The 19043-nt window shown below is 54.0% G+C and overlaps 3 protein-coding genes and 1 non-coding gene across 9 annotated transcripts in view; 1 reads left to right on the top strand and 3 right to left on the bottom strand.

Annotated features, from left to right (window-relative positions):
- Nucleotides 1-2816, top strand: part of USP24 (ubiquitin specific peptidase 24) — a 64070-nt gene extending 61254 nt beyond the window's left edge. For all 4 annotated transcript variants that reach the window (XM_069861841.1, XM_069861839.1, XM_069861838.1 and 1 more), the window contains 2 exons: nucleotides 102-212; nucleotides 377-2816. In XM_069861841.1, coding sequence (XP_069717942.1) covers nucleotides 102-212; nucleotides 377-439 — 174 coding nt within the window. In that variant the 3' untranslated portion in view covers nucleotides 440-2816. The remainder of the gene's footprint in view (nucleotides 1-101; nucleotides 213-376) is intronic.
- BSND (barttin CLCNK type accessory subunit beta) overlaps nucleotides 1-18893 on the bottom strand; it is a 288658-nt gene extending 269765 nt beyond the window's left edge. The window contains exons 1-4 of one of the 2 annotated variants that reach the window (XR_011337808.1): nucleotides 18443-18893; nucleotides 17263-17342; nucleotides 16630-16872; nucleotides 15333-15830 (exon numbers count right to left, since the gene is read on the bottom strand). Coding sequence is in view for 1 of the 2 variants with exons in the window: in XM_069861932.1 (XP_069718033.1) it covers nucleotides 15557-15830; nucleotides 16630-16872; nucleotides 17263-17342; nucleotides 18443-18619 (774 nt within the window). In the remaining variant the exon portion in view is untranslated. Of the gene's footprint in view, nucleotides 1-14864; nucleotides 15831-16629; nucleotides 16873-17262; nucleotides 17343-18442 lie in introns of those variants that run through there. The other variant, XM_069861932.1, reaches the window with a different exon arrangement.
- On the bottom strand, nucleotides 4847-9640 carry PCSK9 (proprotein convertase subtilisin/kexin type 9). Of its 2 annotated transcripts, none has more exons than XM_069862245.1 (10): nucleotides 9550-9640; nucleotides 9345-9468; nucleotides 9021-9154; nucleotides 8285-8426; nucleotides 7984-8180; nucleotides 7492-7683; nucleotides 6622-6771; nucleotides 6355-6514; nucleotides 5708-5889; nucleotides 4847-5431 (listed from the first exon to the last, which is right to left on the bottom strand). In XM_069862245.1, the coding sequence occupies exons 1-10, from the start codon at nucleotides 9571-9573 to the stop codon at nucleotides 5264-5266; spliced, it is 1473 nt and encodes a 490-aa protein (XP_069718346.1). In that variant the 5' UTR covers nucleotides 9574-9640; the 3' UTR covers nucleotides 4847-5263. The 2 variants fall into 2 exon arrangements, with proteins under 2 accessions (XP_069718346.1, XP_069718347.1); XM_069862246.1 differs by having other exon boundaries at nucleotides 4849-5431; nucleotides 6355-6520; nucleotides 6631-6771.
- On the bottom strand, nucleotides 12898-12968 carry TRNAG-CCC (transfer RNA glycine (anticodon CCC)). The gene has a single exon. It is a non-coding gene; the product is annotated as a tRNA-Gly (tRNA).
- Nucleotides 18894-19043: the final 150 nt, after the last annotated feature.

Below are 19043 nucleotides of genomic sequence, written 5' to 3'. Positions count from 1 at the left end.
ACTACATTGTTTCAGAATCAACTTTAAAAAAAGAAAAATCTATTATGATGTGAAGGTATTGCCATGGCCCCTGATATTCTCTTGAACTGTTTCCAACTCAGGACACACTGGCCTATGCCACAGCCTTGCTGAATGAGAAAGATCAGTCCGGAAGCAGTAATGGGTCAGAAAGTAGTCCAGCCAACGAGAATGGAGACAGACATCTGCAGCAGGTAACAATAAAATAAGAGCACATTTATCTTCTGTTCTGTTTCTCTGTTAGGTTGTTTCTGGGGCTCGGGTCAGAACCATAACTGAATGTAGACAAAATAATTGTGCACTTCACAAAAGTAATGTGCTTTGTCTTTCTCTCCCCATCCCTTCTGTGTATTGAAAGGGCTCAGAGTCTCCTATGATGATTGGTGAGCCTAAAAGTGACCTTGATGACGTTGACCCATAAAGGATACCTACAGACACGAGAACAGATGAACTCAAACATTTAATGCCTGGTACCTACTGAAACTGAAGTCATGTTGCTTAATCCGTTAGAGACCGGAAGAGAAGTGGCGTTATAGGATCGGAGGCAATGCCAGAAGAGGTTGTTTCCCTGAAAGCTAAACACAGTTTTTTAGCCACAAAGGCTTCAGATCAATAAATGCTCTAGAAAACCACATCTTCACCTACAGTAGTTTGACAGTCCAGACGCTGAAAACAGTTTGTCGAGAAGATTTTATCAAGTACACAAACGCTAGTGGTTGAATTTTTATGTGAACATTAAATGAGTGAATGTAAAACTGTTGCTTTTCTGTGATGCTGCAAAAAAATTCTTTTGGTTTTTATACAGGAAAAAAACAACAGACTGCCCTTATGTATGGAGGGCAAATTTTTAAACTTTCTGATAATATTGATAGGAATATTCAAATTTCTGTAAAGATGTGTGATGACTTACATTTCATTGTAAAATATTAGTTAAAGAATGGGTTTACATAAGGACTTCTGTATTTAATATGTCTCCCTTCTAATTTGTAAAGCTCTTTACGAGAAGGATCAGCAAGATTGCTCTGTAAGGATTGATTCCTTACAGAATGGTTTGGTCAAGGAGCTCTGGAATGGCTTGTCTTCTCTGGGACCCTTCCCAAAATTGCAGACAATTGGGAAGGGCAATTTAAAGCTCTCTGTTCTAGGTATGCAAGTGTTTATTAAAGGATGTTCGTGAATTAAAAAAAAAAATTAATGAGTAGTTTAAAAGATAAAAAAGCACTTTAAGATGAAATTCTGTTACAGTCTTACTCATTACATTTTTTTTAACCTTTGGAGACATATTGAATAAAATGTAGTCTCAATCATGTGATCTGCAATCACTTGCTTATGCTTTGAAATTACTGAGAAAGTTGGTATTGGTTGTATATGATGAATAATTCCTTGAATGAGTTGGGGACACTGTTGTGCAGATTTTATAGCAATTTTAACATGGGGAAAGAATGATTTGGCTTTGTATTTTCACTTGACCAGGCAACATTTAAAATATCACAGCTCTCTCAATTTGCTCATAAACAACTGGAAACCAGTTGGGATCATTTGAGCACAGTTTTGTTTTCCACGTCAAATGCAGTTTAGTGATTTCTGGCTCTGGATACTTAGCTTCTTTTGTGCCAACTAACTCTTCATCTTTTGTACATTTTATGTTTGTCACATCTTCTGCACTGCTTTTTGCCTTTATTTATGGATTCTGCCTTACTTTAAAAAAGATTATATGAATAAGCATGCACAGAAACGGAGGACATTAAGGAGTGCCTGGGTACCTCCAGAATAGATAAATTTGCCAAGTTAAAGGCACAACCAGCCAAAAAGTGCCTTTTTTTTTTCTTTTCACATACTGTTGCCGAAACAAGGAGCAGCAGACAGCTTTTCACTGTTGTGCACTAATATTGAAATTAACCAGTCATTTCACTGTCAGAAGTAAACATCTGATATGATTTCAGCTGTGCAGCTTTATAACTTATTGCAGGTTTAGAGAGCCGTTGTCATAAATTGCGTGTGCAAAGAAGTAAGGGTGGCATTGTAGTGAATTTCTCACTTTCTTTTCCAAACAATGTCTTCATAGACACATGGCAGAGTTAGCATTTTATAAATGTTTCTGATAATGTGCTGGGACATTTTAAATGTGATGTTTTAAATTAATTTTGAATAAATAATTTCTTACAGATACCCTTTCTTCCTTCCCCCCTCCCTAATACTTTGTCAATGGGTCGTAAATCATCACAAGAAGTCAGTACACAGCGGTGATGGTGATGAAGAAGCTGGTAATGTTCCTATGGGTTGGCACCACTTGTCACTTCAGGTTCCTGTTATTTCCTATGGAAACAACGTCCTCGATTACAGAAGCATTGATGAGAGGATTGCATCAGGATGGCTCATCACCACTGTATACTTGAAACCAATACAAACTTTTTCATGGTTCTGCTCACGCTTGTACAAAGTCAATGGTTATAATTTGCAATAAGATGATACTTGGTCAATTATTTTTGTTTCCAGCTGCTGTCATTTGAACCTGCTGAAGATTATTTTTTGGAAAATAGAGTTCAACAAAACTAGTTTTTGTGTAAATTGTGATGCATTTCTATGTTGTAATTTTTACTGCCAATCTTTTTGGATGAAAATGTTTTTATACAGCTTACAAAATGTTCAGTGAGGAGCACGCACAGCCTGCCTGTGAGCATTCAGGGAGATGCTGTCCGATTAATACATAGACACTTGGCACTGGAAAAATAAGCAGTCTTGATGAACAGTCTTGGGATTCCTGGTCAATGGAATAAAGTTACTCCTTTCACAAAAAACTAGTGTAATCCTTAGAATGTGCATACACTGCTACGCTGCTGTCTTGCTCATCCTCTTATCTTCAGATGTCTTGGGCCAGTCCTGCAGATGATAAGCTCTGACATGTTGCCCTGACTCCCACTTTGGCTCTTGTCCAGGGTGGATTAGAACAGCTGAATGGCCCCTGGAGCTGCACGGCTCTGTATCCTTACACCATGGCATGTTCTGGTCCTCTGTCAGATTTGTGTCTTTGTGCACACAGTTTCTTCTGACCTTCTTAGCAGAATGACTTACCGGCTATGCTTTGCAGTCATGGATTAGATCGGCTTTTGTGTGGCAGATAGCAAGATTTGCAGGAGATCTGGACTTGAATTAATACTGCCTTTTCTGCTGGTGCAAGATGCAGAAAGCTGGACAGGCAGTCGTGCCACAGCGCTGGTTTTTCCCCTGCTCACTGGGCTGCTGCCTTCATAAGCAGAATTAGGAGCTACAGCCAGGGCTGCTGTCCCGGCTCTGCCTTCTTGACAGGTGCCTCTGTCCTCCACTCTAAAGACAACGACTTAAATCTCAGGCATGACCCATCTTGCCCTTTTCACTGGCAGTGCCAGTCCTGGGAGCATGAATGTTACAAAAGGTGTGCTGACAGTACACTCTGCAACGTACCTGTGACCAAGGTGGCTTTCTCCTAAATGAGAGAGGCTTTTCTGCCACATACAAGATACCAAGCAAGGGCTAATTTTTTAATGTTTCCCTCTGCCAGGCCTACGTATGCTTGACCTAAGCCAAGAAAGCCGTATCTGGCTTAATGTGCATGGAGTGCGCTCACGCCTTCTGCTGGGAGCTGGTGGGGGAGCGGGCAGTGGGATCTTCCCCTCTCGCAGGGAAGTCAGCGGAGGGGAAATATCAGATACTAGGCTGTAACCTCTCAAAAATCTGATGTAAGTGCTGCAAAATTGCTAGCTCTGTCAAAGCTGTGCAGGAGCAATTAGGCTAACATCCCTTTTTCTCTTGCCTGTTTCATGCAAAATTCACATTATAGCAGATGAAATCATGGGCTGTAATTATACCCCCTACATACTTAAATGTTTAGATTAGGGTTGAGCTTTTGACATCTTTTTTTAACAAGTTAGAAATAGTTTAAACGTTTTAAAATAAGGCTTCCTGCTGAGTCTCTGTCTTCACTTGCCAACTAAAGCTGGAGCAACAGACCTGTAAGCCCCTTTGGGATGGGGCTAAACATCCAATCCAGCACAGCCAAAGTTTGGCAGGTTAACCTGGTGCTTGTGGTATCAATCTCTATTTTTTCATGTGCCCTCAGGTAACAATACATATTGTAGTAGCAGGAGACTGCTAATCGCTCCAAAACAGTGAGATTGAGCTTTTGCAGCTTCTGGTACTTCTTGGCCTTTCTCTGTTGCTGTGCATCTCTCGGGGCCTCTATGCTTTATCTTCTCTCTGGGCTTTAGTTTTTATCAAATGAAGTCCAGTGTTGCTAGCAACAAGAAGCACAAGGGCACTTTCCCCAAAGCTGGATAAAGGTTTGTTTCCATAACTGGAAGCTCTTGTCTTGCACCACTGTTTCAAAAACTAACAACTTGGGTTCTTGTGTGTATGTGGGACAACAGGATTCAGCCCCTGGTCTCTGCCTGTCCCAGAGCTCCAGCAAGGGCTGGGTACTCGTGCTGTCTGTGCTGCCCTCTGAGGATGCCAGCGGTCATCCAGGGGCTCCTTGTGCCCGAGGGAGGCAGGGATCAGAGCCCAAGGTGTTGGCCTGTGGCTGTAACGAAGCAGAGCTTGTTTTGGCATCCCTGCTACAAGAATGCCAGCTCCCCTTTCCTGACTGGGTCTCCCCAGGGATGTACATGAAGCCAGGCGATGGATCGTATCTACTAAGCACTGGTCTATGAGTTTTATTTTAAAAAGACATTTATAAAATGTTCATTTCTAAAATTCTAAATAAATATTTAATAATAATATTTTTCATATTTAATGGTTAAATAATATATAATAATAATAATAATAATAATAATAATAATAATAATAATAAATGTAAAAACCAAGGAACTAGGAAAGCTTCCTCATCTTTTTTTTTTTCCCCCAGTTCTATATGGTTTGATAAGACAGTTTGTACAGTTAGGGTATCCATAGAAAGCACCAGTGCACCTTGGGGAAAGGATAGTGGGATGACTCAAGCGGTGGGGCAGGGCTCTAGCTGCTCTGAGGACTTGAGAACTCCTGAAGAGCTGCCTGGGGTCTCAGCTCCACTGTGCGCAAGGTAGTGATATGCTTGTGCCCCACCATCACAGCAACCCAAGTGTGGAAGTCAGCAGCAGCCACATCTCAGCGTGGACCGTGCTGGTAGCACCAATTCAACCCCAGGAAGGTACCGAGGCAGCGACGCAGCAGCCCAGCACGGCAGCCCTGCTGTGCCAGCCCAGGGCAGCTGCATCTTCAGCCCAGCCCGTCTCTACTGCCGGACCCGGCAGCAAACGGCGATGGCCGTGGCCACAGCGCTGCCCGGGACGCCAGCTGCCACGCAGGTATCACCCACAGCGTAGGCTCCCGTGGTGCCAGGGGTCTGGGAGTGGGCACGACAGCCCGTCAGCGTCCAGCCGTCATCACACGACACCGTCACCTAACAGGGGAGGAGAGGTCACCATTCACAGGTCAGCAGAGGGGCAGGGTCGCCTGTCCCCAGGGGTCTACGGGGCTCAGGGCAACGTGGCCAGTGTCACACTGCGCCCCCCTGGGGAGCTGCCCTCTTACAGGTGGGACACCGGAGACACCAGTGAAGGCCGGGGCTACGGTCTCAATGAAATGCCACCACCAACCCGGTGCCCCGTCAGGGTGGCAGAAGGACCGGTAAAGGCGAGGACAGCACCAGGGCAGAGAAGCACGCACGTGTCCCTACCTTTTCTGTGGAGCCAGGGGACACATGCTCCTTCACCCGGCACTCGAGGCTGGTGGTGGGGCAGCACAAGGCATGCGCCATCACCCCTGTCCTGCTGGCACAGTGACTGGGCACACTCCCTGGCCCTGGGACGGGTCTGCCACTGCCACCCAGCGCTGCGGCCAGGGAATGGAAACTGCAGCCTGCCAAGGAGAGAGCAGCTGTCAGAGCGGGGTGGCTGCAGGTGCTGAGGGATGGCCCTGCTGAGCCTTGAACCTTCCCTGCCACCAAGCATGCAGCACATGTCCCCCCTCCCTGTCAGCTCAGTGTTCACACCCACCCTTTTACACCAGGTCTCCGAGTTTTTCTGGAAGAAACACCCTAGAATCACTAGGTTGGAAAGGACTCACTGGATCATAAAGTCCAACTCCTATCAATCACTAAACCATGTCCCTCAGCACGTCATCCAACCACCTTAAACACCTCTAGGGAAGGTGACTCAACCCCCTCCCTGGGCAGCCTGTTCCAGTGCCCAATGACCCTTTCCGTGAAAAATTTCTTTCTGATGTCAAGCCTGAACCTCCCCTGGTGGAGCTTGAGACCATTAAAGACCCTTGGCCATCAAGGTGTTGGTTCAAGGGTCTGTCGCACGCCATGTCAGGTGTTACCAGTCAGCACGTGGTCCCGCGGCGAGCAGCCGGTCCCCTTGGCCGCTGGGGAGCTGGCGTTGATGTGGCATTTGGCCCTGGGCCACATGCAGCATCTGGCAATGGCGTAAACTTTTTGGCCCTGGAAAGCGTTGTGGGCCACACACTGCTTCTGCCCGTCCTTGTCCTGCAGCCAGGACAGCAAGATGTCACCAGGGTGCTTGGGGGCCTGGGGACGCCTCCAGATTCGGCAGGCACCCCAGGGGCCATAATTCTTTCTCCGCACACCCTGCTCACCTCCATGTGTTCTCCCAGCCACCTGCTGCTGTGGGAAAAGCTGGAGCAGCCAAGCATCTCTTCAGCACCAGCACAGCGAGCCACGGCCGTGCCGTGCCGGGTGAGCCCTGAGGGCACCGACCACACCGAGCGGCAGTACAGCTGCTCATCTGCAACGAGGCAGACGGCATCAGTACCAGGGCAGACAACCACAGCAGCACCCAGAGCCCGTGGCACGGACCAGGCTGCCAACAAGGGCTTCCAGGTCTCCCTGCTACTCTGTGTGTGCAAACAGCTGTGCTCAGGCTCAGCCACCACCAGCGCAGCTCGAGGAGGGATGTGCCCTGCCAGCACACTGTGCTTTCCCCAGCGAGGGCAGAGCTCTGCTGGGCACTCGGCAGGCCGCCAAGGTCCTCACCTGCACCCAGCCAGGCGGGCAGCCCGGTCACGCTGTTGGGCGGCTGCAGCTGCTGCTCCGGAAACCATGTCAGGTCCATGATGCTCTTGGCAAAGTGCGGGAGGCGCTGCCGGAGCTTGGTGAGGCGGAGTTGGGGCTCGGCGCTGAGCAGCATGGCGATAACGCCTGCCAAGAGCCCCGGGGAACCGCAGTGAGAACTGGGGACGGCACAGCCACCCACGTGCAACTCCCCCAAGTAACACAACTGCAGAGGCACAAGGGGAATCGCTGCAGCCCCCCGTCCACATGCATGGGATGCACGAGGTCTGTGCAGCCTGGAATGTGCCAAAACCATGGGCACCAAGCCATGCAAAAATGTCCCCAGCACAGGCAGCCCTGATGCCCCAAGTCTGCAAGGACACATGCCCAGCACCGGCCCCGGCTGGGGCAAGCAGAAGCCCAGCCCTGCCGGCCACCCCGGAGACCAGCTCGCCTGCCACGTGCGCCGCTGCCTGCGACGTCCCACTCTGCGCCGTGAAGCACGTGCTGCAGTCACTGGAGGCACCAACGATGTCATCGCCTGGGGCAAACAGGTCCACGCAGCGGCCAAAGTTGGTGCCCAGGGTGCCAATGGAGGCGGGTTGGTCCTCGCTGTTGGTGGCACCGACTGTGATGACCTGCCAGAGGGGTCATGGAGGGGGATTTTGCACAGGTTGGGATGCACAGCCCCAATCGACTTGGCGCTGGAGCAGATCATAGAATCATAGAATCACTAGGTTGGAAAGGACTTGCTGGATCATCGAGTCCAATCATTTCCATCAGTCACTAAACCAGGCCCCCCAGCACCTCATCCACCTGTCTTTTAAACCCCTCCAGGGAAGGTGACTCAACCCCCTCCCTGGGCAGAGGAGCCTATAGGGAGGTGGCAGCATGTCCCTGCCCATCCCCACCGCTCCTTGAGCACCCCCAGCCCGTACCTCCGGCTCAGATGCTGGCGAGTACAGGCAGGCATCATCCTTGTAGTTACCAGCAGCCGCGACCACCACCACCCCCATCTGCGCCATTCTCCGACAGGCGGCATTCAGCGCGCGGCTGTAGGCGCCGGCGAAGGGCAGCAGCACCACGGGCGGTGCAGAGAGCTGAGCCTTCAGCGTCGCCTTGATGAACTCCAGGCCTAGGAGGGCATGAGATGAGGGACGGGGCACCATCCCAGGGGTTGGACGACGTGGGGGCCTCCGGGAGGGAGCGCGCTCCTCTCCGGGGCGCAGGGCGACTCACCCATGAGAGTCCCGCTGACGGTGCCCTTCCCCTGGCAGTTCAGCACGCGGAGGCTGTGGATCTTGGCACCCGTGGCCACGCCAGCATCGTGCCCGCTCAGCACCCCGGCCACGTGGGTCCCGTGGCTGTCACACTTGCTGGCCTGGCACAGGCACCACAATTTTACACCCCAGCGGGTTTGCAACATCACAGCATCCTTCCCATTCCACCCCTTGTGCTCTGCACCAGCTAATTCCCACTGCAGAATAAGTCTTTAAAAATATTTTGTCGTGAGGGGAAGATAAAAAAATAAAAATCATCCTGTGCAGAAGAAGAAAAGCTGGCTGGAAGGACTGGGGTCAACCCAGCAGCACTGGGCTGTGCTGCACATGCAGCAATGCCATGCAAGGTGATGCTAGCACCCACCACAGCATGCGGGAAGCCTTTGCAGTCCAGGGTGTGGGGTGGACATCAATTCCTTCTTGCAATGACACCTCCATGTGCATCCGTGCCCCACCACAGCCTTCTTTTCCCAGAAAGAAGCCCTGCCCCACTCAGCCGCTGCCCCAGTGAGACCGTGTTGACGGTCCCAGCATCCCCCAGGACCATGGCTCCCACTGCTACGTGTCCTGCCCAGCATCTCGCCTCAAGCCGAGTTGCTTTCCTGTCCTGGGAAGCCCCACGAGCCCATTTGGGGTTCAGCAGGTAGAGGGAGATGCTCTTGCCAGGGTGCAACATATGTCACCTCGGGGCTTACCGGCTTGTAGAAGCGGGTGCCGCCGTCCTCAGGAACGCTCTCGAAATTGGTCACAAGCACCCTGCCCTCGATCTCCCGGTGGGTGCTCTGCACACCGGTGTCCAGCAGGTAGATCTCCACCCGGTCTCCTTTATCTATGGGGGATGCACCCAGGAAGAAAGGCAACCACCCCCAAAGCCAGCCTGCGCTCCCAAAATGCAGCTCCAGGCCCCTAAAACTGTGGGACGGGGGGGATCCCCACCCCCTCGAGGTCAAAAGAGGGGACGGGGACGTCAGTGACCTTTCCTGGAACCCCTGCGATCCTTCCCTGGTCCCAGCACTTACTGGGGGGGCTGTAGACACCCGAGCGGGGCTGCAGCGGCGTGACCCTGCCCAGGTTCCAGGGGATGCTTTGGGCAAAGACATAGGCATCCTCCTCAATGTACTCCACCACCGGCATCCTCAGCACCTGCGGGGAACCGCCAGGCTGGCAGAGACCTCTCGGAAAGGGGGCAAAGCTCCCGTCCTCCCCCCCGCGCCCAGGACGTACCGTGTCCAGGTCGTCTCTGCTCATCTTCACCAGGAAAGCGGGCAGGAGGTGGAAAACGTGCAGCAGCTGCGTGAGGTGACCCTGCCGAGTCACCCGCAGCCACCGAACCAGGCTTCGCACCTCGGCCGCCCCGCTGCCCACCCGCAGCATCACCACGTAGCGCCCGGGCAGCCGCCACCCGACCTGCGGGGACATGAACGTGTCTGGGTGTGCCAGCAGGGCACACACGCACAGACACACCCAGACACACACCCAGACACACTTGCTCGCCTTGGATGCAGGGATGCGGGTCAGTCATCTGTGCCACAGGGAAGGGATACAGGGATGTGGGCCTGGAGTCCAGCCCTAAGGGAAGGGATGTGGGTCTGGGGTCTCAGCCCCATAGGGAAGGGATGCAGGGATGTGGGTCAGTCAGCAGCCTCGAGGGAAGGGGAGCGGGGACAGGGGTCTGGGTTGCAGCCCCACAAAGAAGGGATCCAGGGATGGGGGCCTGGGGTCACAGCCCCATAGGGAAGCCATGCAGGATGTGACAGGGGACAGGATGAGAGGGCCTCAAGTTCAGCCAGGGGAGGTTTAGGCTGAACATTAGGAAAAAATTTTTCGTGGAAAGGGCCATTTGGCACTGGCAGAGGCTGCCCAGTAGGGGGTTGAAAATTACCATACTTGGTGTTTAAGGCACGGGTGGACGAATCATAGAATCATAGAATAACCAGGTTGGAAGAGACCCACCGGATCATCGAGTCCAACCATTCCTATCAAACACTAAACCATGTCCCTCAGCACCTCGTCCACCCGTGCCTTAAACACCTCCAGGGAAGGTGACTCAACCACCTCCCTGGGCAGCCTGTTCCAGTGCCCAGTGACCCTTTCTGTGAAGAATTTTTTCCTAACGTCTAGCCTAAACCTCCCCTGGCGGAGCTTAAGGCCATTCCCTCTCGTCCTGTCCCCTGTCACTTGGGAGAAGAGGCCAGCACCCTCCTCTCCACAACCTCCTTTCAGGTAGTTGTAGAGAGCAATGAGGTCTCCCCTCAGCCTCCTCTTCTCCAGGCTAAACAACCCCAGCTCTCTCAGCCGCTCCTCGTAAGACCTGCTCTCCAGCCCCTTCACCAGCTTAGGGACACGGTTTAGTGACTGATAGGGACGGTTGGACTCGACGATCCGGTGGGTCTCTTCCAACCTGGTGACTCTATGATTCTGTGTGGGTCTGGGGTCGCAGCCCCGCGGGGAAGGGATGCCGGGGGGGGTTGTAGGGCACACACACACACAGACAGACAGACGCGCACAGACACACGCACAGACACCCTCGCTTACCTTGGCGGTGCGGTGGAAGGTGGCGGGGGTCGAGGGGGAGGCCCCGGCCAGAGCCAGAGCGAGAGCGAGAGCCAGAGCATGCGGGGACATGACCGCCAGCCCCGAGCCGCTCTGGGTCCGCGCGGAAGCTCAGCCGCAGCCGCAGCCAAGAAGCGGCGAAGGAAGCCCCGCAAACTCAAGATTCGGAGCCGTCCCCGGGGCGGGGTTGGGGATCGCCCCAACCAATGAGGCTCTGGAACGAGTCCGGAGAAGAGCAACAAAGCTGGTGAAGTGGCCGGAGAACAGGTCTTAGGAGAAGCAGCTGAGAGAGCTGGGGAAGAAGAGGCTGAGGGGAGACCTCATTGCTCTCTACAACTACCTGAAAGGAGGTTGTGGAGAGGAGGGAGCTGGCCTCTTCTCCCAAGTGACAGGGGACAGGACAAGAGGGAATGGCCTCAAGTTCCACCAGGGGAGGTTCAGGCTGGACATTAGGAAAAAATTCTTCACAGAAAGGGTCACTGGGCACTGGAACAGGCTGCCCAGGGAGGTGGTTGAGTCCCCTTCCCTGGAGGTGTTTAAGGCACGGGTGGACGAGGTGCTAAGGAGCATGGTTTAGTGTTTGATAGGAATGGTTGGACTCGATGATCCGGTGGGTCTCTTCCAACCTGGTTATTCTATGATTCAATCACCGGGAGCGGAGGAACGCGGGGGCAGGGAGGCGGGGCTGTGGGCCTGGGGTCTCAGCCCCACCGGGAGGGGGAGCGGGGCCGCAGGGCCGGGGGGTTTCCCCGCCGCCCCCCAGGCGCCATCGGGCCCCGCAGGAGCCGCCCCGGGCAGCGCCGGCCGGTGGGTCGCAGGCGCTCGCTGTTTCCAGCTGAACACTTTTATCTGACTTTCCCTGGCTCGCGTCAGAGATTAATTTCCACGAAAGCCTCCAGCCGCGTTTAGACATTTTTTTACGGAGTCATGGCACGTCGCAACATTCTTTCCCTGGATCCAGCTGGTGCTTTCCCGTGGCTCTCGCCGCTGCTTCCTGCCTCTCCCACCCCAACACCCCGGGGACCTTCAGCAGAATCCCACCCTCCGCTCTGCTTTTGAGGGAAACTGGGGTTTGTTTGCAGGCTCTTTATAAGCTCCTCAGACCTTAAACGCTTCATACAGACGTATGCGTTTTCATGCAGATGTGTGTGCTTTCTATGGATGTGTGTGGTTTATATGGATGTTGCTGCTTTGTACAGACTTATCTGTTCGATTTTTATTGAGACCTAGAGGGTCTGCACCCTAGGGGGACACCAGACCCCGCTTGTCACTCACACTCGCTGACAATACCAGGGTCTGGTGTCCAGCAGGCTCCTCAGAGGGCCGAGGCTCACTCCTGATTTTGGCTCAGCTCAATCAGGTGCCACCAACTCCTCCTGCGATGCCTGGGAGAGGCAGCTCAGCCCCCCGCTGCCTTGAGGGGGGCAGCCTCCCCGTCCCCACAGAGTCGCGCTCATCCTTATAGCGTGGAGACAGAGCTGTGTCCGAGGGAAGGATGGAAAGAGACCCGAGGTGGGGGGGGGGCCTCCCCAGCCCCACACGCGCTGCCGGTGGCTGAAAAACACAGAGAGATCTTGAACTGAATATCCCACAGCTGTGCGGGGAGGAGAGAGATACCCAGCTCTCTGGAAGGAGTGGATAGCTGCAGAAAATGATTTTTTTTCATGAAAATAAATATATATATATACATTCAGAAATAGCCATAAAGTTGCATCTTGTAGAGAAGGGATCCATTTCGCCCCCAGTCACTCAGAGCAGCTTCTCACACCGATTCCTGCTGATGCTGAGAGCTGCACTGCCCTCCGCCTGTGTGAGAGAAGCTGGGGAAGAAAGAGAGAGCAGAAAAAGCAATAAAAGCCTCGTAATCCGTTTTTTAAGCCCTTTTTTTCTTTTTCACAGAGCGGCTTAGATCCTTTCAATAGGATCATCCGCAAACATTTAAACCTTCCACGCCCACTTAAGGCAGTTTAAAAACCACCTCTGCGAGACTCGCTTGTTCGGGGTGCCGCACGTTGTTGATGCACCAGCCGGGAATCGAACCCGGGTCGCAAGAATGGGAATCTTGCATGATACCACTACACCACTGGTGCGCGGTGCACTCTTCTCCCCCACGCCCTTAAAGCCCCGTCCCTCCCCGAGCCGCGCCCCGCGCTCTCGTGGAGCCCTTAATGTCATGCAGGAATGTCCCGTTTCTCGCTATTTTTAACCTCAGCCAGGGGGGAGAGGGAGGGAGGGGAACCCTTTGACTCCCCCGCTGCGGGCAAGGATGCTGAGGGGTGAGTCCATCCAGTTCCACCCCCCTGCCAAGGGCAGGGACACCTCCCACAGCCCAGGCTGCCCAAGGCCCAGCCAACCTGGCCTTGAAGCCCTCCAGCGATGGGGCAGCCACAGCTTCCCTGGGCAACCTGGGCCTCACCGCCCTCATGGTGAGGAATTTCTTCCTAATGTCTAATCTAAATCTTCCCCCTTCCAATTTAAAGCCATTCCCCCTCACCTTATTGCTCCATGACCTTGTAAAAAGTCCATCCGCCCCCCCCCAGCTTTCTTGCAGCCCCTTCAGGTGCTGGAAGGTCACTATAAGATCTCCTCAAAGCCTTCTCTTCTCGAGACTGAACAACCCCAACTCCCTCAGCCTGTCCTCACACAGAGGGTGCTCCAGCCCTCTGACCATCCTTGTAGCCCTCCTCTGGACCTGTTCCAGCAGTTCACATCCTTCTTAGACTGGGGATTCCAGAACTGGACACAGTATTCCAGGCAGCGCCTCACGAGAGCAGAGGGGCAGACTCACCCGCCTCGGCCTGCTGGCCACTCCAGCGTGTCTCATGTCCTTTCCTCCGTCCCTAACCAAGGAAAATGCTTTTGAAAATTAAATTTCTTTTGCCAAATGGCAGGGAGCTCTGGGACATGGGGACACGAGATGGGCAGAAGCTTTCAGGTCTCTCAACAAAGTCATAAACTGAATACACAGAGCCACATCCTGCCCCGGGGAACTCTCCAGGGAGACACAGCCCTGCCTAAAAGGTGTCCCCAGAGCCGCCACACTCCCCCCTCCCCCTGCCGAGCAGGACAGGTAGGAGTCGAGCAAGGGTAAACAGTTGGGTAATGCTTCCTCTTGGACACCAATTCTGCCGGCAGTATTTATCAAACAGCAGTGTCTCTGTTTCCCAGCCTCCTGACGGCATGGTTGGCCATAAACACCCTGGGTGTGCAGGGTGCTGTCCCCCTTTGCCACTGCAGCAATGTGAAGGTGAGTGAAGGGCACAGTAACACCAAGAGGATTGTCATGGGGACTTGAAGACCCCAGGCAGAGCCGTGCACCACCCTGGAATGTACCAGCAACACAATCCCTGGGCAGCAGAAGAGCACAAGGAGCATAATTTTCAGGGCTCCAACGCCTTTGGGTGCCAGAGGACAGATATCCCACACACACACCTCCCTTTTGGGATTGTCAGCCCCCACAGATTTGCTAAATCCCACAGAGTGGCTCACTCTGCCAGCATATCCATGCTCCGAAGGCTCCTGGGGCTATGATGGGCACACATAGCATCCAGCCCAGCTTTGCCAAAACAGGCTGAGGGACTCAGCATTCCCACACTGCTGTATCTGCTGCTGCTTTCAGCCTTCCTCTCCCTGACAAACCAGGCTGCCCCAGAGAGGCTCAGCCGCACAGATCCCTGAGCAGTCACAGGGAAGGCAGAGGTCATGGCTCCCAGCTGCTGTGTTGTAGACAGGCTGCTCAGAAGCCGCTGCGCTGCCCCTGCCATGGTGACGAACCTGGCTTAGCTCTCTTGATGTGACTTGAAATGAACGATTATTATTCAGAGGCAGCTTGGGGATGGTAGGTGCCTGCATGCAGAGTCATCCACAGTGCCACAGCTGTTGATGCCAACCCAGCTGAGAGAGAAAAGGCTGCCCAAAGCCACCACCTCAAGCAAACTGAAAACTGCGAAGTGCTTAATAGCCCTGGTGCCAGCTGGCACCAAGCCTGGCAAGCCCTAAGGAAGTCATAGCCATCCCTGGGTTTTCAGCTTGGCTAAGTCCTCCCACTGCACCTATCAGGCCTGGAAGCTGGTACTTATGCGGAAGATGAGGGACTGCGCAGTCTGTCCTCCCCCCGCCATCACCCTCCTCCTGACCTGGAGAGCCTTTCTTGGACAAAAATATGAAGTCTGCAAGATGTGAGAGTCTCAGAATCTAACTTTAATTCCAGAAGGTCTTTGATAAGTGGGGAAAAGCTTTTGTGGACATCTCTGCCTTGTAAAGCCTGCCTGGGGTGAATACATCTTTACCTGCCTGAATGCTGATCCTGTTTCAAGCAGTAGAGCTAATCTTTTCCCTTCCTAAGCACATTATTTACCCTGGATCCCACCCCAGCTCAGCATTCACACATCTGCACCCACCCAAAGGGCCCCAGCACCAGAGTCCTTGTCCCCTCTGCTGCAGAAATCAGAAACTCAGTGGGTGGCGATGCACCCCTTGGCTTTTGTGGAATGGCAGCCTTCCGTGCAGCTGGGTGAGTGCAAAGGGTTCAGTGTGGCATGGGGGACAGGCAGGAGCATGGGGACTCCTCCACGCTGCAGGCGCTGCACTTCCGTGGAAAGAAAGCTCCCTTTCTTCCAGGCTGCAACATTCCCTCCACAAGATAGGTCCATGCTAAGTGGCCATTCTCTCTGGGAAATCAGTTTTCAGGCTCAAAAAGGCAGTCACTCTCCTCAAGCAGAGAATCCAGCCCCTCTTGGAGCCCGTAATAGAGGTCATCCTCTTTCCCACTGCGTTTGCAAGGGGAACCAGGATGCCCTCCTCCGGCTGGGGAGCTGGTTGGGGTGCAACTGGAGCGGGCGGCAGATGGAGGTGGCACAGGGCTGCCAGGCACGGAGCCCTCCAGCGACGGTGTGTCCATGTCCTCCAGGAGGGATGCCAGTGGCACATCCCCCAGCATTGGTCGCGAGGAGCTGTGGGAACAGAGAGGGCTTGAGGGGTGGCAGGCAGGGTGGGGGTCATATGAAACAGTTGGGCAGGAGCTGGGTTTTCCGCAGAGCTGGTGGCTGCTGGCCCCAGCACTGGGCTTGGTGTTGCTTGGCTGGTATCCCAGCATCACCAGTCCCCTTGCTGGGTGGCTGAGGTGCACCAGGAGGGACCCTCTATCCCCTCTCTTATCCCTCAGTGCCTGCCTTTACAGAGACAGCCCACCTGCCAGGTTCTCTCTCATGCCCACAGGACAAAGTAGAGGCTGTCCTCACATGCTCTGCCTGCATCCCAGGGATAAAGTGGAGCTGTCCTGTCTTCACCTGTAACTTTTTTTTTGGCAAGGGGGTGCCCTGAGGGTGCACAGTGACCCCCATCAACTGCAAAGTGCATTTGGGATCTCCTGACCAATGCATGGCATCATTTGTGGCATCTGGTTTGAAGGACACATACTGAGTGTCTCATTTCTATCAAAGTCTGACTAGGAATTTGGGCTTTATTTTGGTGAGGGACATCGTTTATCCTAAAATTTGCTAATAAAAGCAAAATGCAAATTACAGCGGAAGGCAGTCCAGGATTCCTCCGCATTCCAAACTGGTAAATAATTTAGTACTGGGAGACACCGGAGCCAGGGCTCCGGCAGGGCTGAGGAACTGGGCGTTGGTTCCGTGTGACCAACAAAGACCTCTCTGCCTCCTCTCCCTCCCTCCACACTGGGGGTCTGACCCATGCTGTTTTCACCCCACATCCCTCCAGTGTCACCCCAACCCTGCAGACATCACGTACCAGCTGCCTGCTGCCGTTTCCAGCTGAGGCGTCGGCTCTCGGGGGGTTTCTCCAGCCCCCCCGAGTTCCCAGTGGATCTCTGCTTTCGCCTGCACCGCTGGCTGGGAGCAGCTGCGGGGTCTGGGCTGTGTGGTGGGTGGGAGCGGGGCCGAGCCCTCTGCCTGCCTCTGGATCTGCTCGTAGGATGGCAGGCTTTTCTCGTAGGTGTTGGTGGCCTCTTGGTTGGGGCAGGGGGACTGCAAGCTGGGGAGAAGGAAGAACGGGATGCTGAGCAGCTGGGAGATGCTTGGGGACGTGCACACAGAACTCCATCAGGTTCTTTAAAGGGCAACTCTGCCTGTGCCAGCAGCAGAGCCAGTCGATCTGCACAGGTGGATGCCCACAGAAACAAAGCTGGATGCTTTGCCCCCTCCAGCATCTCTCCAGAGCCAACTCCAGGGGACTCAGCAAGCTCTTGCCTTCCCCACCCCAGCCCTTGCTCACCCTTTTTTGCTACAAGAGGTGCGGTTGTCCCCAGGGCCAGTGTGCTCAGACACTGCCCTTGGCCCTGGGGGCCTCACAGATGAATGTGTGTACAGTTGGAAACACCCACCAAAAGGAAAATGACTGCTGGGGCTGGGCACTGGGACCTACCGGGTGTTCTTCTCTGGCAGCACGATGGGTTTGTGGTCCAGGAACCGCTCGGTCTCAGGGTCCACTGGAACAAATGTTATCTGGGGAAGAAAGAAACACAGAGCCCAGGGATCTGCAGCAGGCATTGCAGGGATCCTCAGCCCTCACTAGTGGTAAAAAGTCTGAGGTGTCCCTTTAGCTGGAGGTTTGGTCTTTTCCCAGCACGTAGAATCATAGAATCATAGAATCACTAGGTTGGAAAAGACCCACGGGAGTCCTGCCTGGAAATGCTTTTTGGGGTGGAAATCAAGAAGGAGGTGAATGAAGCCAGCATGGCCCACTCTCACCCCCTTTCCCCCTGTGGGGTCGCTTGTGTCTCTGAGCCCAGGATGGGCCCCAGGGCTCCTGTAGGAAGTCGGTGGCCAGGGACAACACTAAGGGTGCCCCGTCCTTGAGCTCCAAGCACAATGACAAAGCCACATCGCTCTCCTAGCCAGGGCTGAGTTCAGCTTTTTGTGAGCCGGGGTCAGATTCACCCCAGTCCCAGGGGACCCAAGCCAGTCCTGGCAGTTCCACTAGTCCCAGTTCCTGGATCCTATGCCCCATATTTTGGGGTGAAGTAAGCTGTTCAACAGCCCATGCAGCTGCGCCCAGATCACCTCTAGAGCCACCCTCTTCTTGGAAAAAAGCCTTTTCTGCCAGCTCTGTTTCCCAGGGCAGGGACACACGGCTGTGCCCTCTGCCAAGGACACTGGCGGGTGAGGGCCGTGCTCGGGGGAACTGGTCCCTCTGGACCTCTACAGTCAGGACAGCTCCTTCCTTCAAATCCTGGGAGCCTGCCGAGCCCCCAGCCCCTGTGGGTGAGTAAAGGGGCTGGCTTGGGGGGTATTTGCACGGGAGAGATGAACACAAGCTGATTTCCTTGGGCTTATTCCCCTCCGCCTACTTGGCAAAGCCCCAGGTTCAGGGGAGGTGCGAGGATACAGGGGGCAAGGGAGTGGGGCTGAGAGATGATGTAGCAAGGCAAGAACCTCCCAAACCAACACCTATGGATCACCCCAACTGGCTTTCCACTGGGATCTGCTGCCATCCCACTCTCTGGATGGGGAAAACTGAGACACAACCCAAGGTTACACAGCAGCCAAAGCTACCCGAACACCCCCAAGCATCCCGAGGCACGCAGCGGCGGGACGGACCCTACCTTCGGGTAGCACTGACACATGCTCCAGGTGATGCCCACAGCTACGAGCAGGATGCCCAGGGCACAGAAGGTGATGTAAATGTGAGGCTTTTCCACACTCATGATGAACAACCCCGTCATCACCAGGAAAAAACCCAGCATGATGAACCCGTAGCGAAAGGTCTTCTCCTCGGCCATGGGTGCCAGATGGGGAAAGGCAGCTCAGGAAAGGTGCCGGGAAGCCCTTTTACCTGCAGCTGCTGCCCGCTGCGCACACCTCCAGGGTAAGGTAAGGAGTGGTTTCTTTCTCCAGAGACTGCCAGGGGCTGAGGAGCAGCTGCACATTGAGCCAGGTCCTGCCCAGGGCTGAGCCAGCCAGTTTTTAACGGGTTTGTAATGAATGCAAACACCGACCCGCTGTTCACACTCCAGTGAAGCTGCCCAGCACGTGTCCAGGTAACCTTCCCTGCAGGCACACGCGGCCAGACCCCACACCTTGGGAAGCTATGGGGAGGGAGAGGGAGGCATGACAACAAACATGGGGACACAGACAGCCACCGGTTCTGATGGGACTTTCCCAGCCCTGGGAGCTGGAGCTGGACTGGGCCATAAATCAGGACTG

The sequence above is a fragment of the Phaenicophaeus curvirostris genome, chromosome 8 (genome assembly GCF_032191515.1).
Source record: "Phaenicophaeus curvirostris isolate KB17595 chromosome 8, BPBGC_Pcur_1.0, whole genome shotgun sequence".
NCBI lineage: Eukaryota > Metazoa > Chordata > Aves > Cuculiformes > Cuculidae > Phaenicophaeus > Phaenicophaeus curvirostris.
Note: the sequence above shows the minus strand (reverse complement) of the source record. Positions and strands in the feature narration are given on the sequence as shown.

Bases quoted from the DNA above. Each gene is read 5' to 3' on its own strand.
- PCSK9 (XM_069862245.1), bottom strand. From the start codon at position 9,573: ATGAGCAGAGACGACCTGGACACG. The intron at 6,515-6,621 runs GTGTGCGGAGAA...CTGCAGGACAAG, and splicing joins AACACATGGAGGTGAGCAGG to GACGGGCAGAAGCAGTGTGT. The intron at 5,890-6,354 runs GTAACACCTGAC...TCTCCTTGGCAG, and splicing joins GCGGGACCACGTGCTGACTG to GCTGCAGTTTCCATTCCCTG.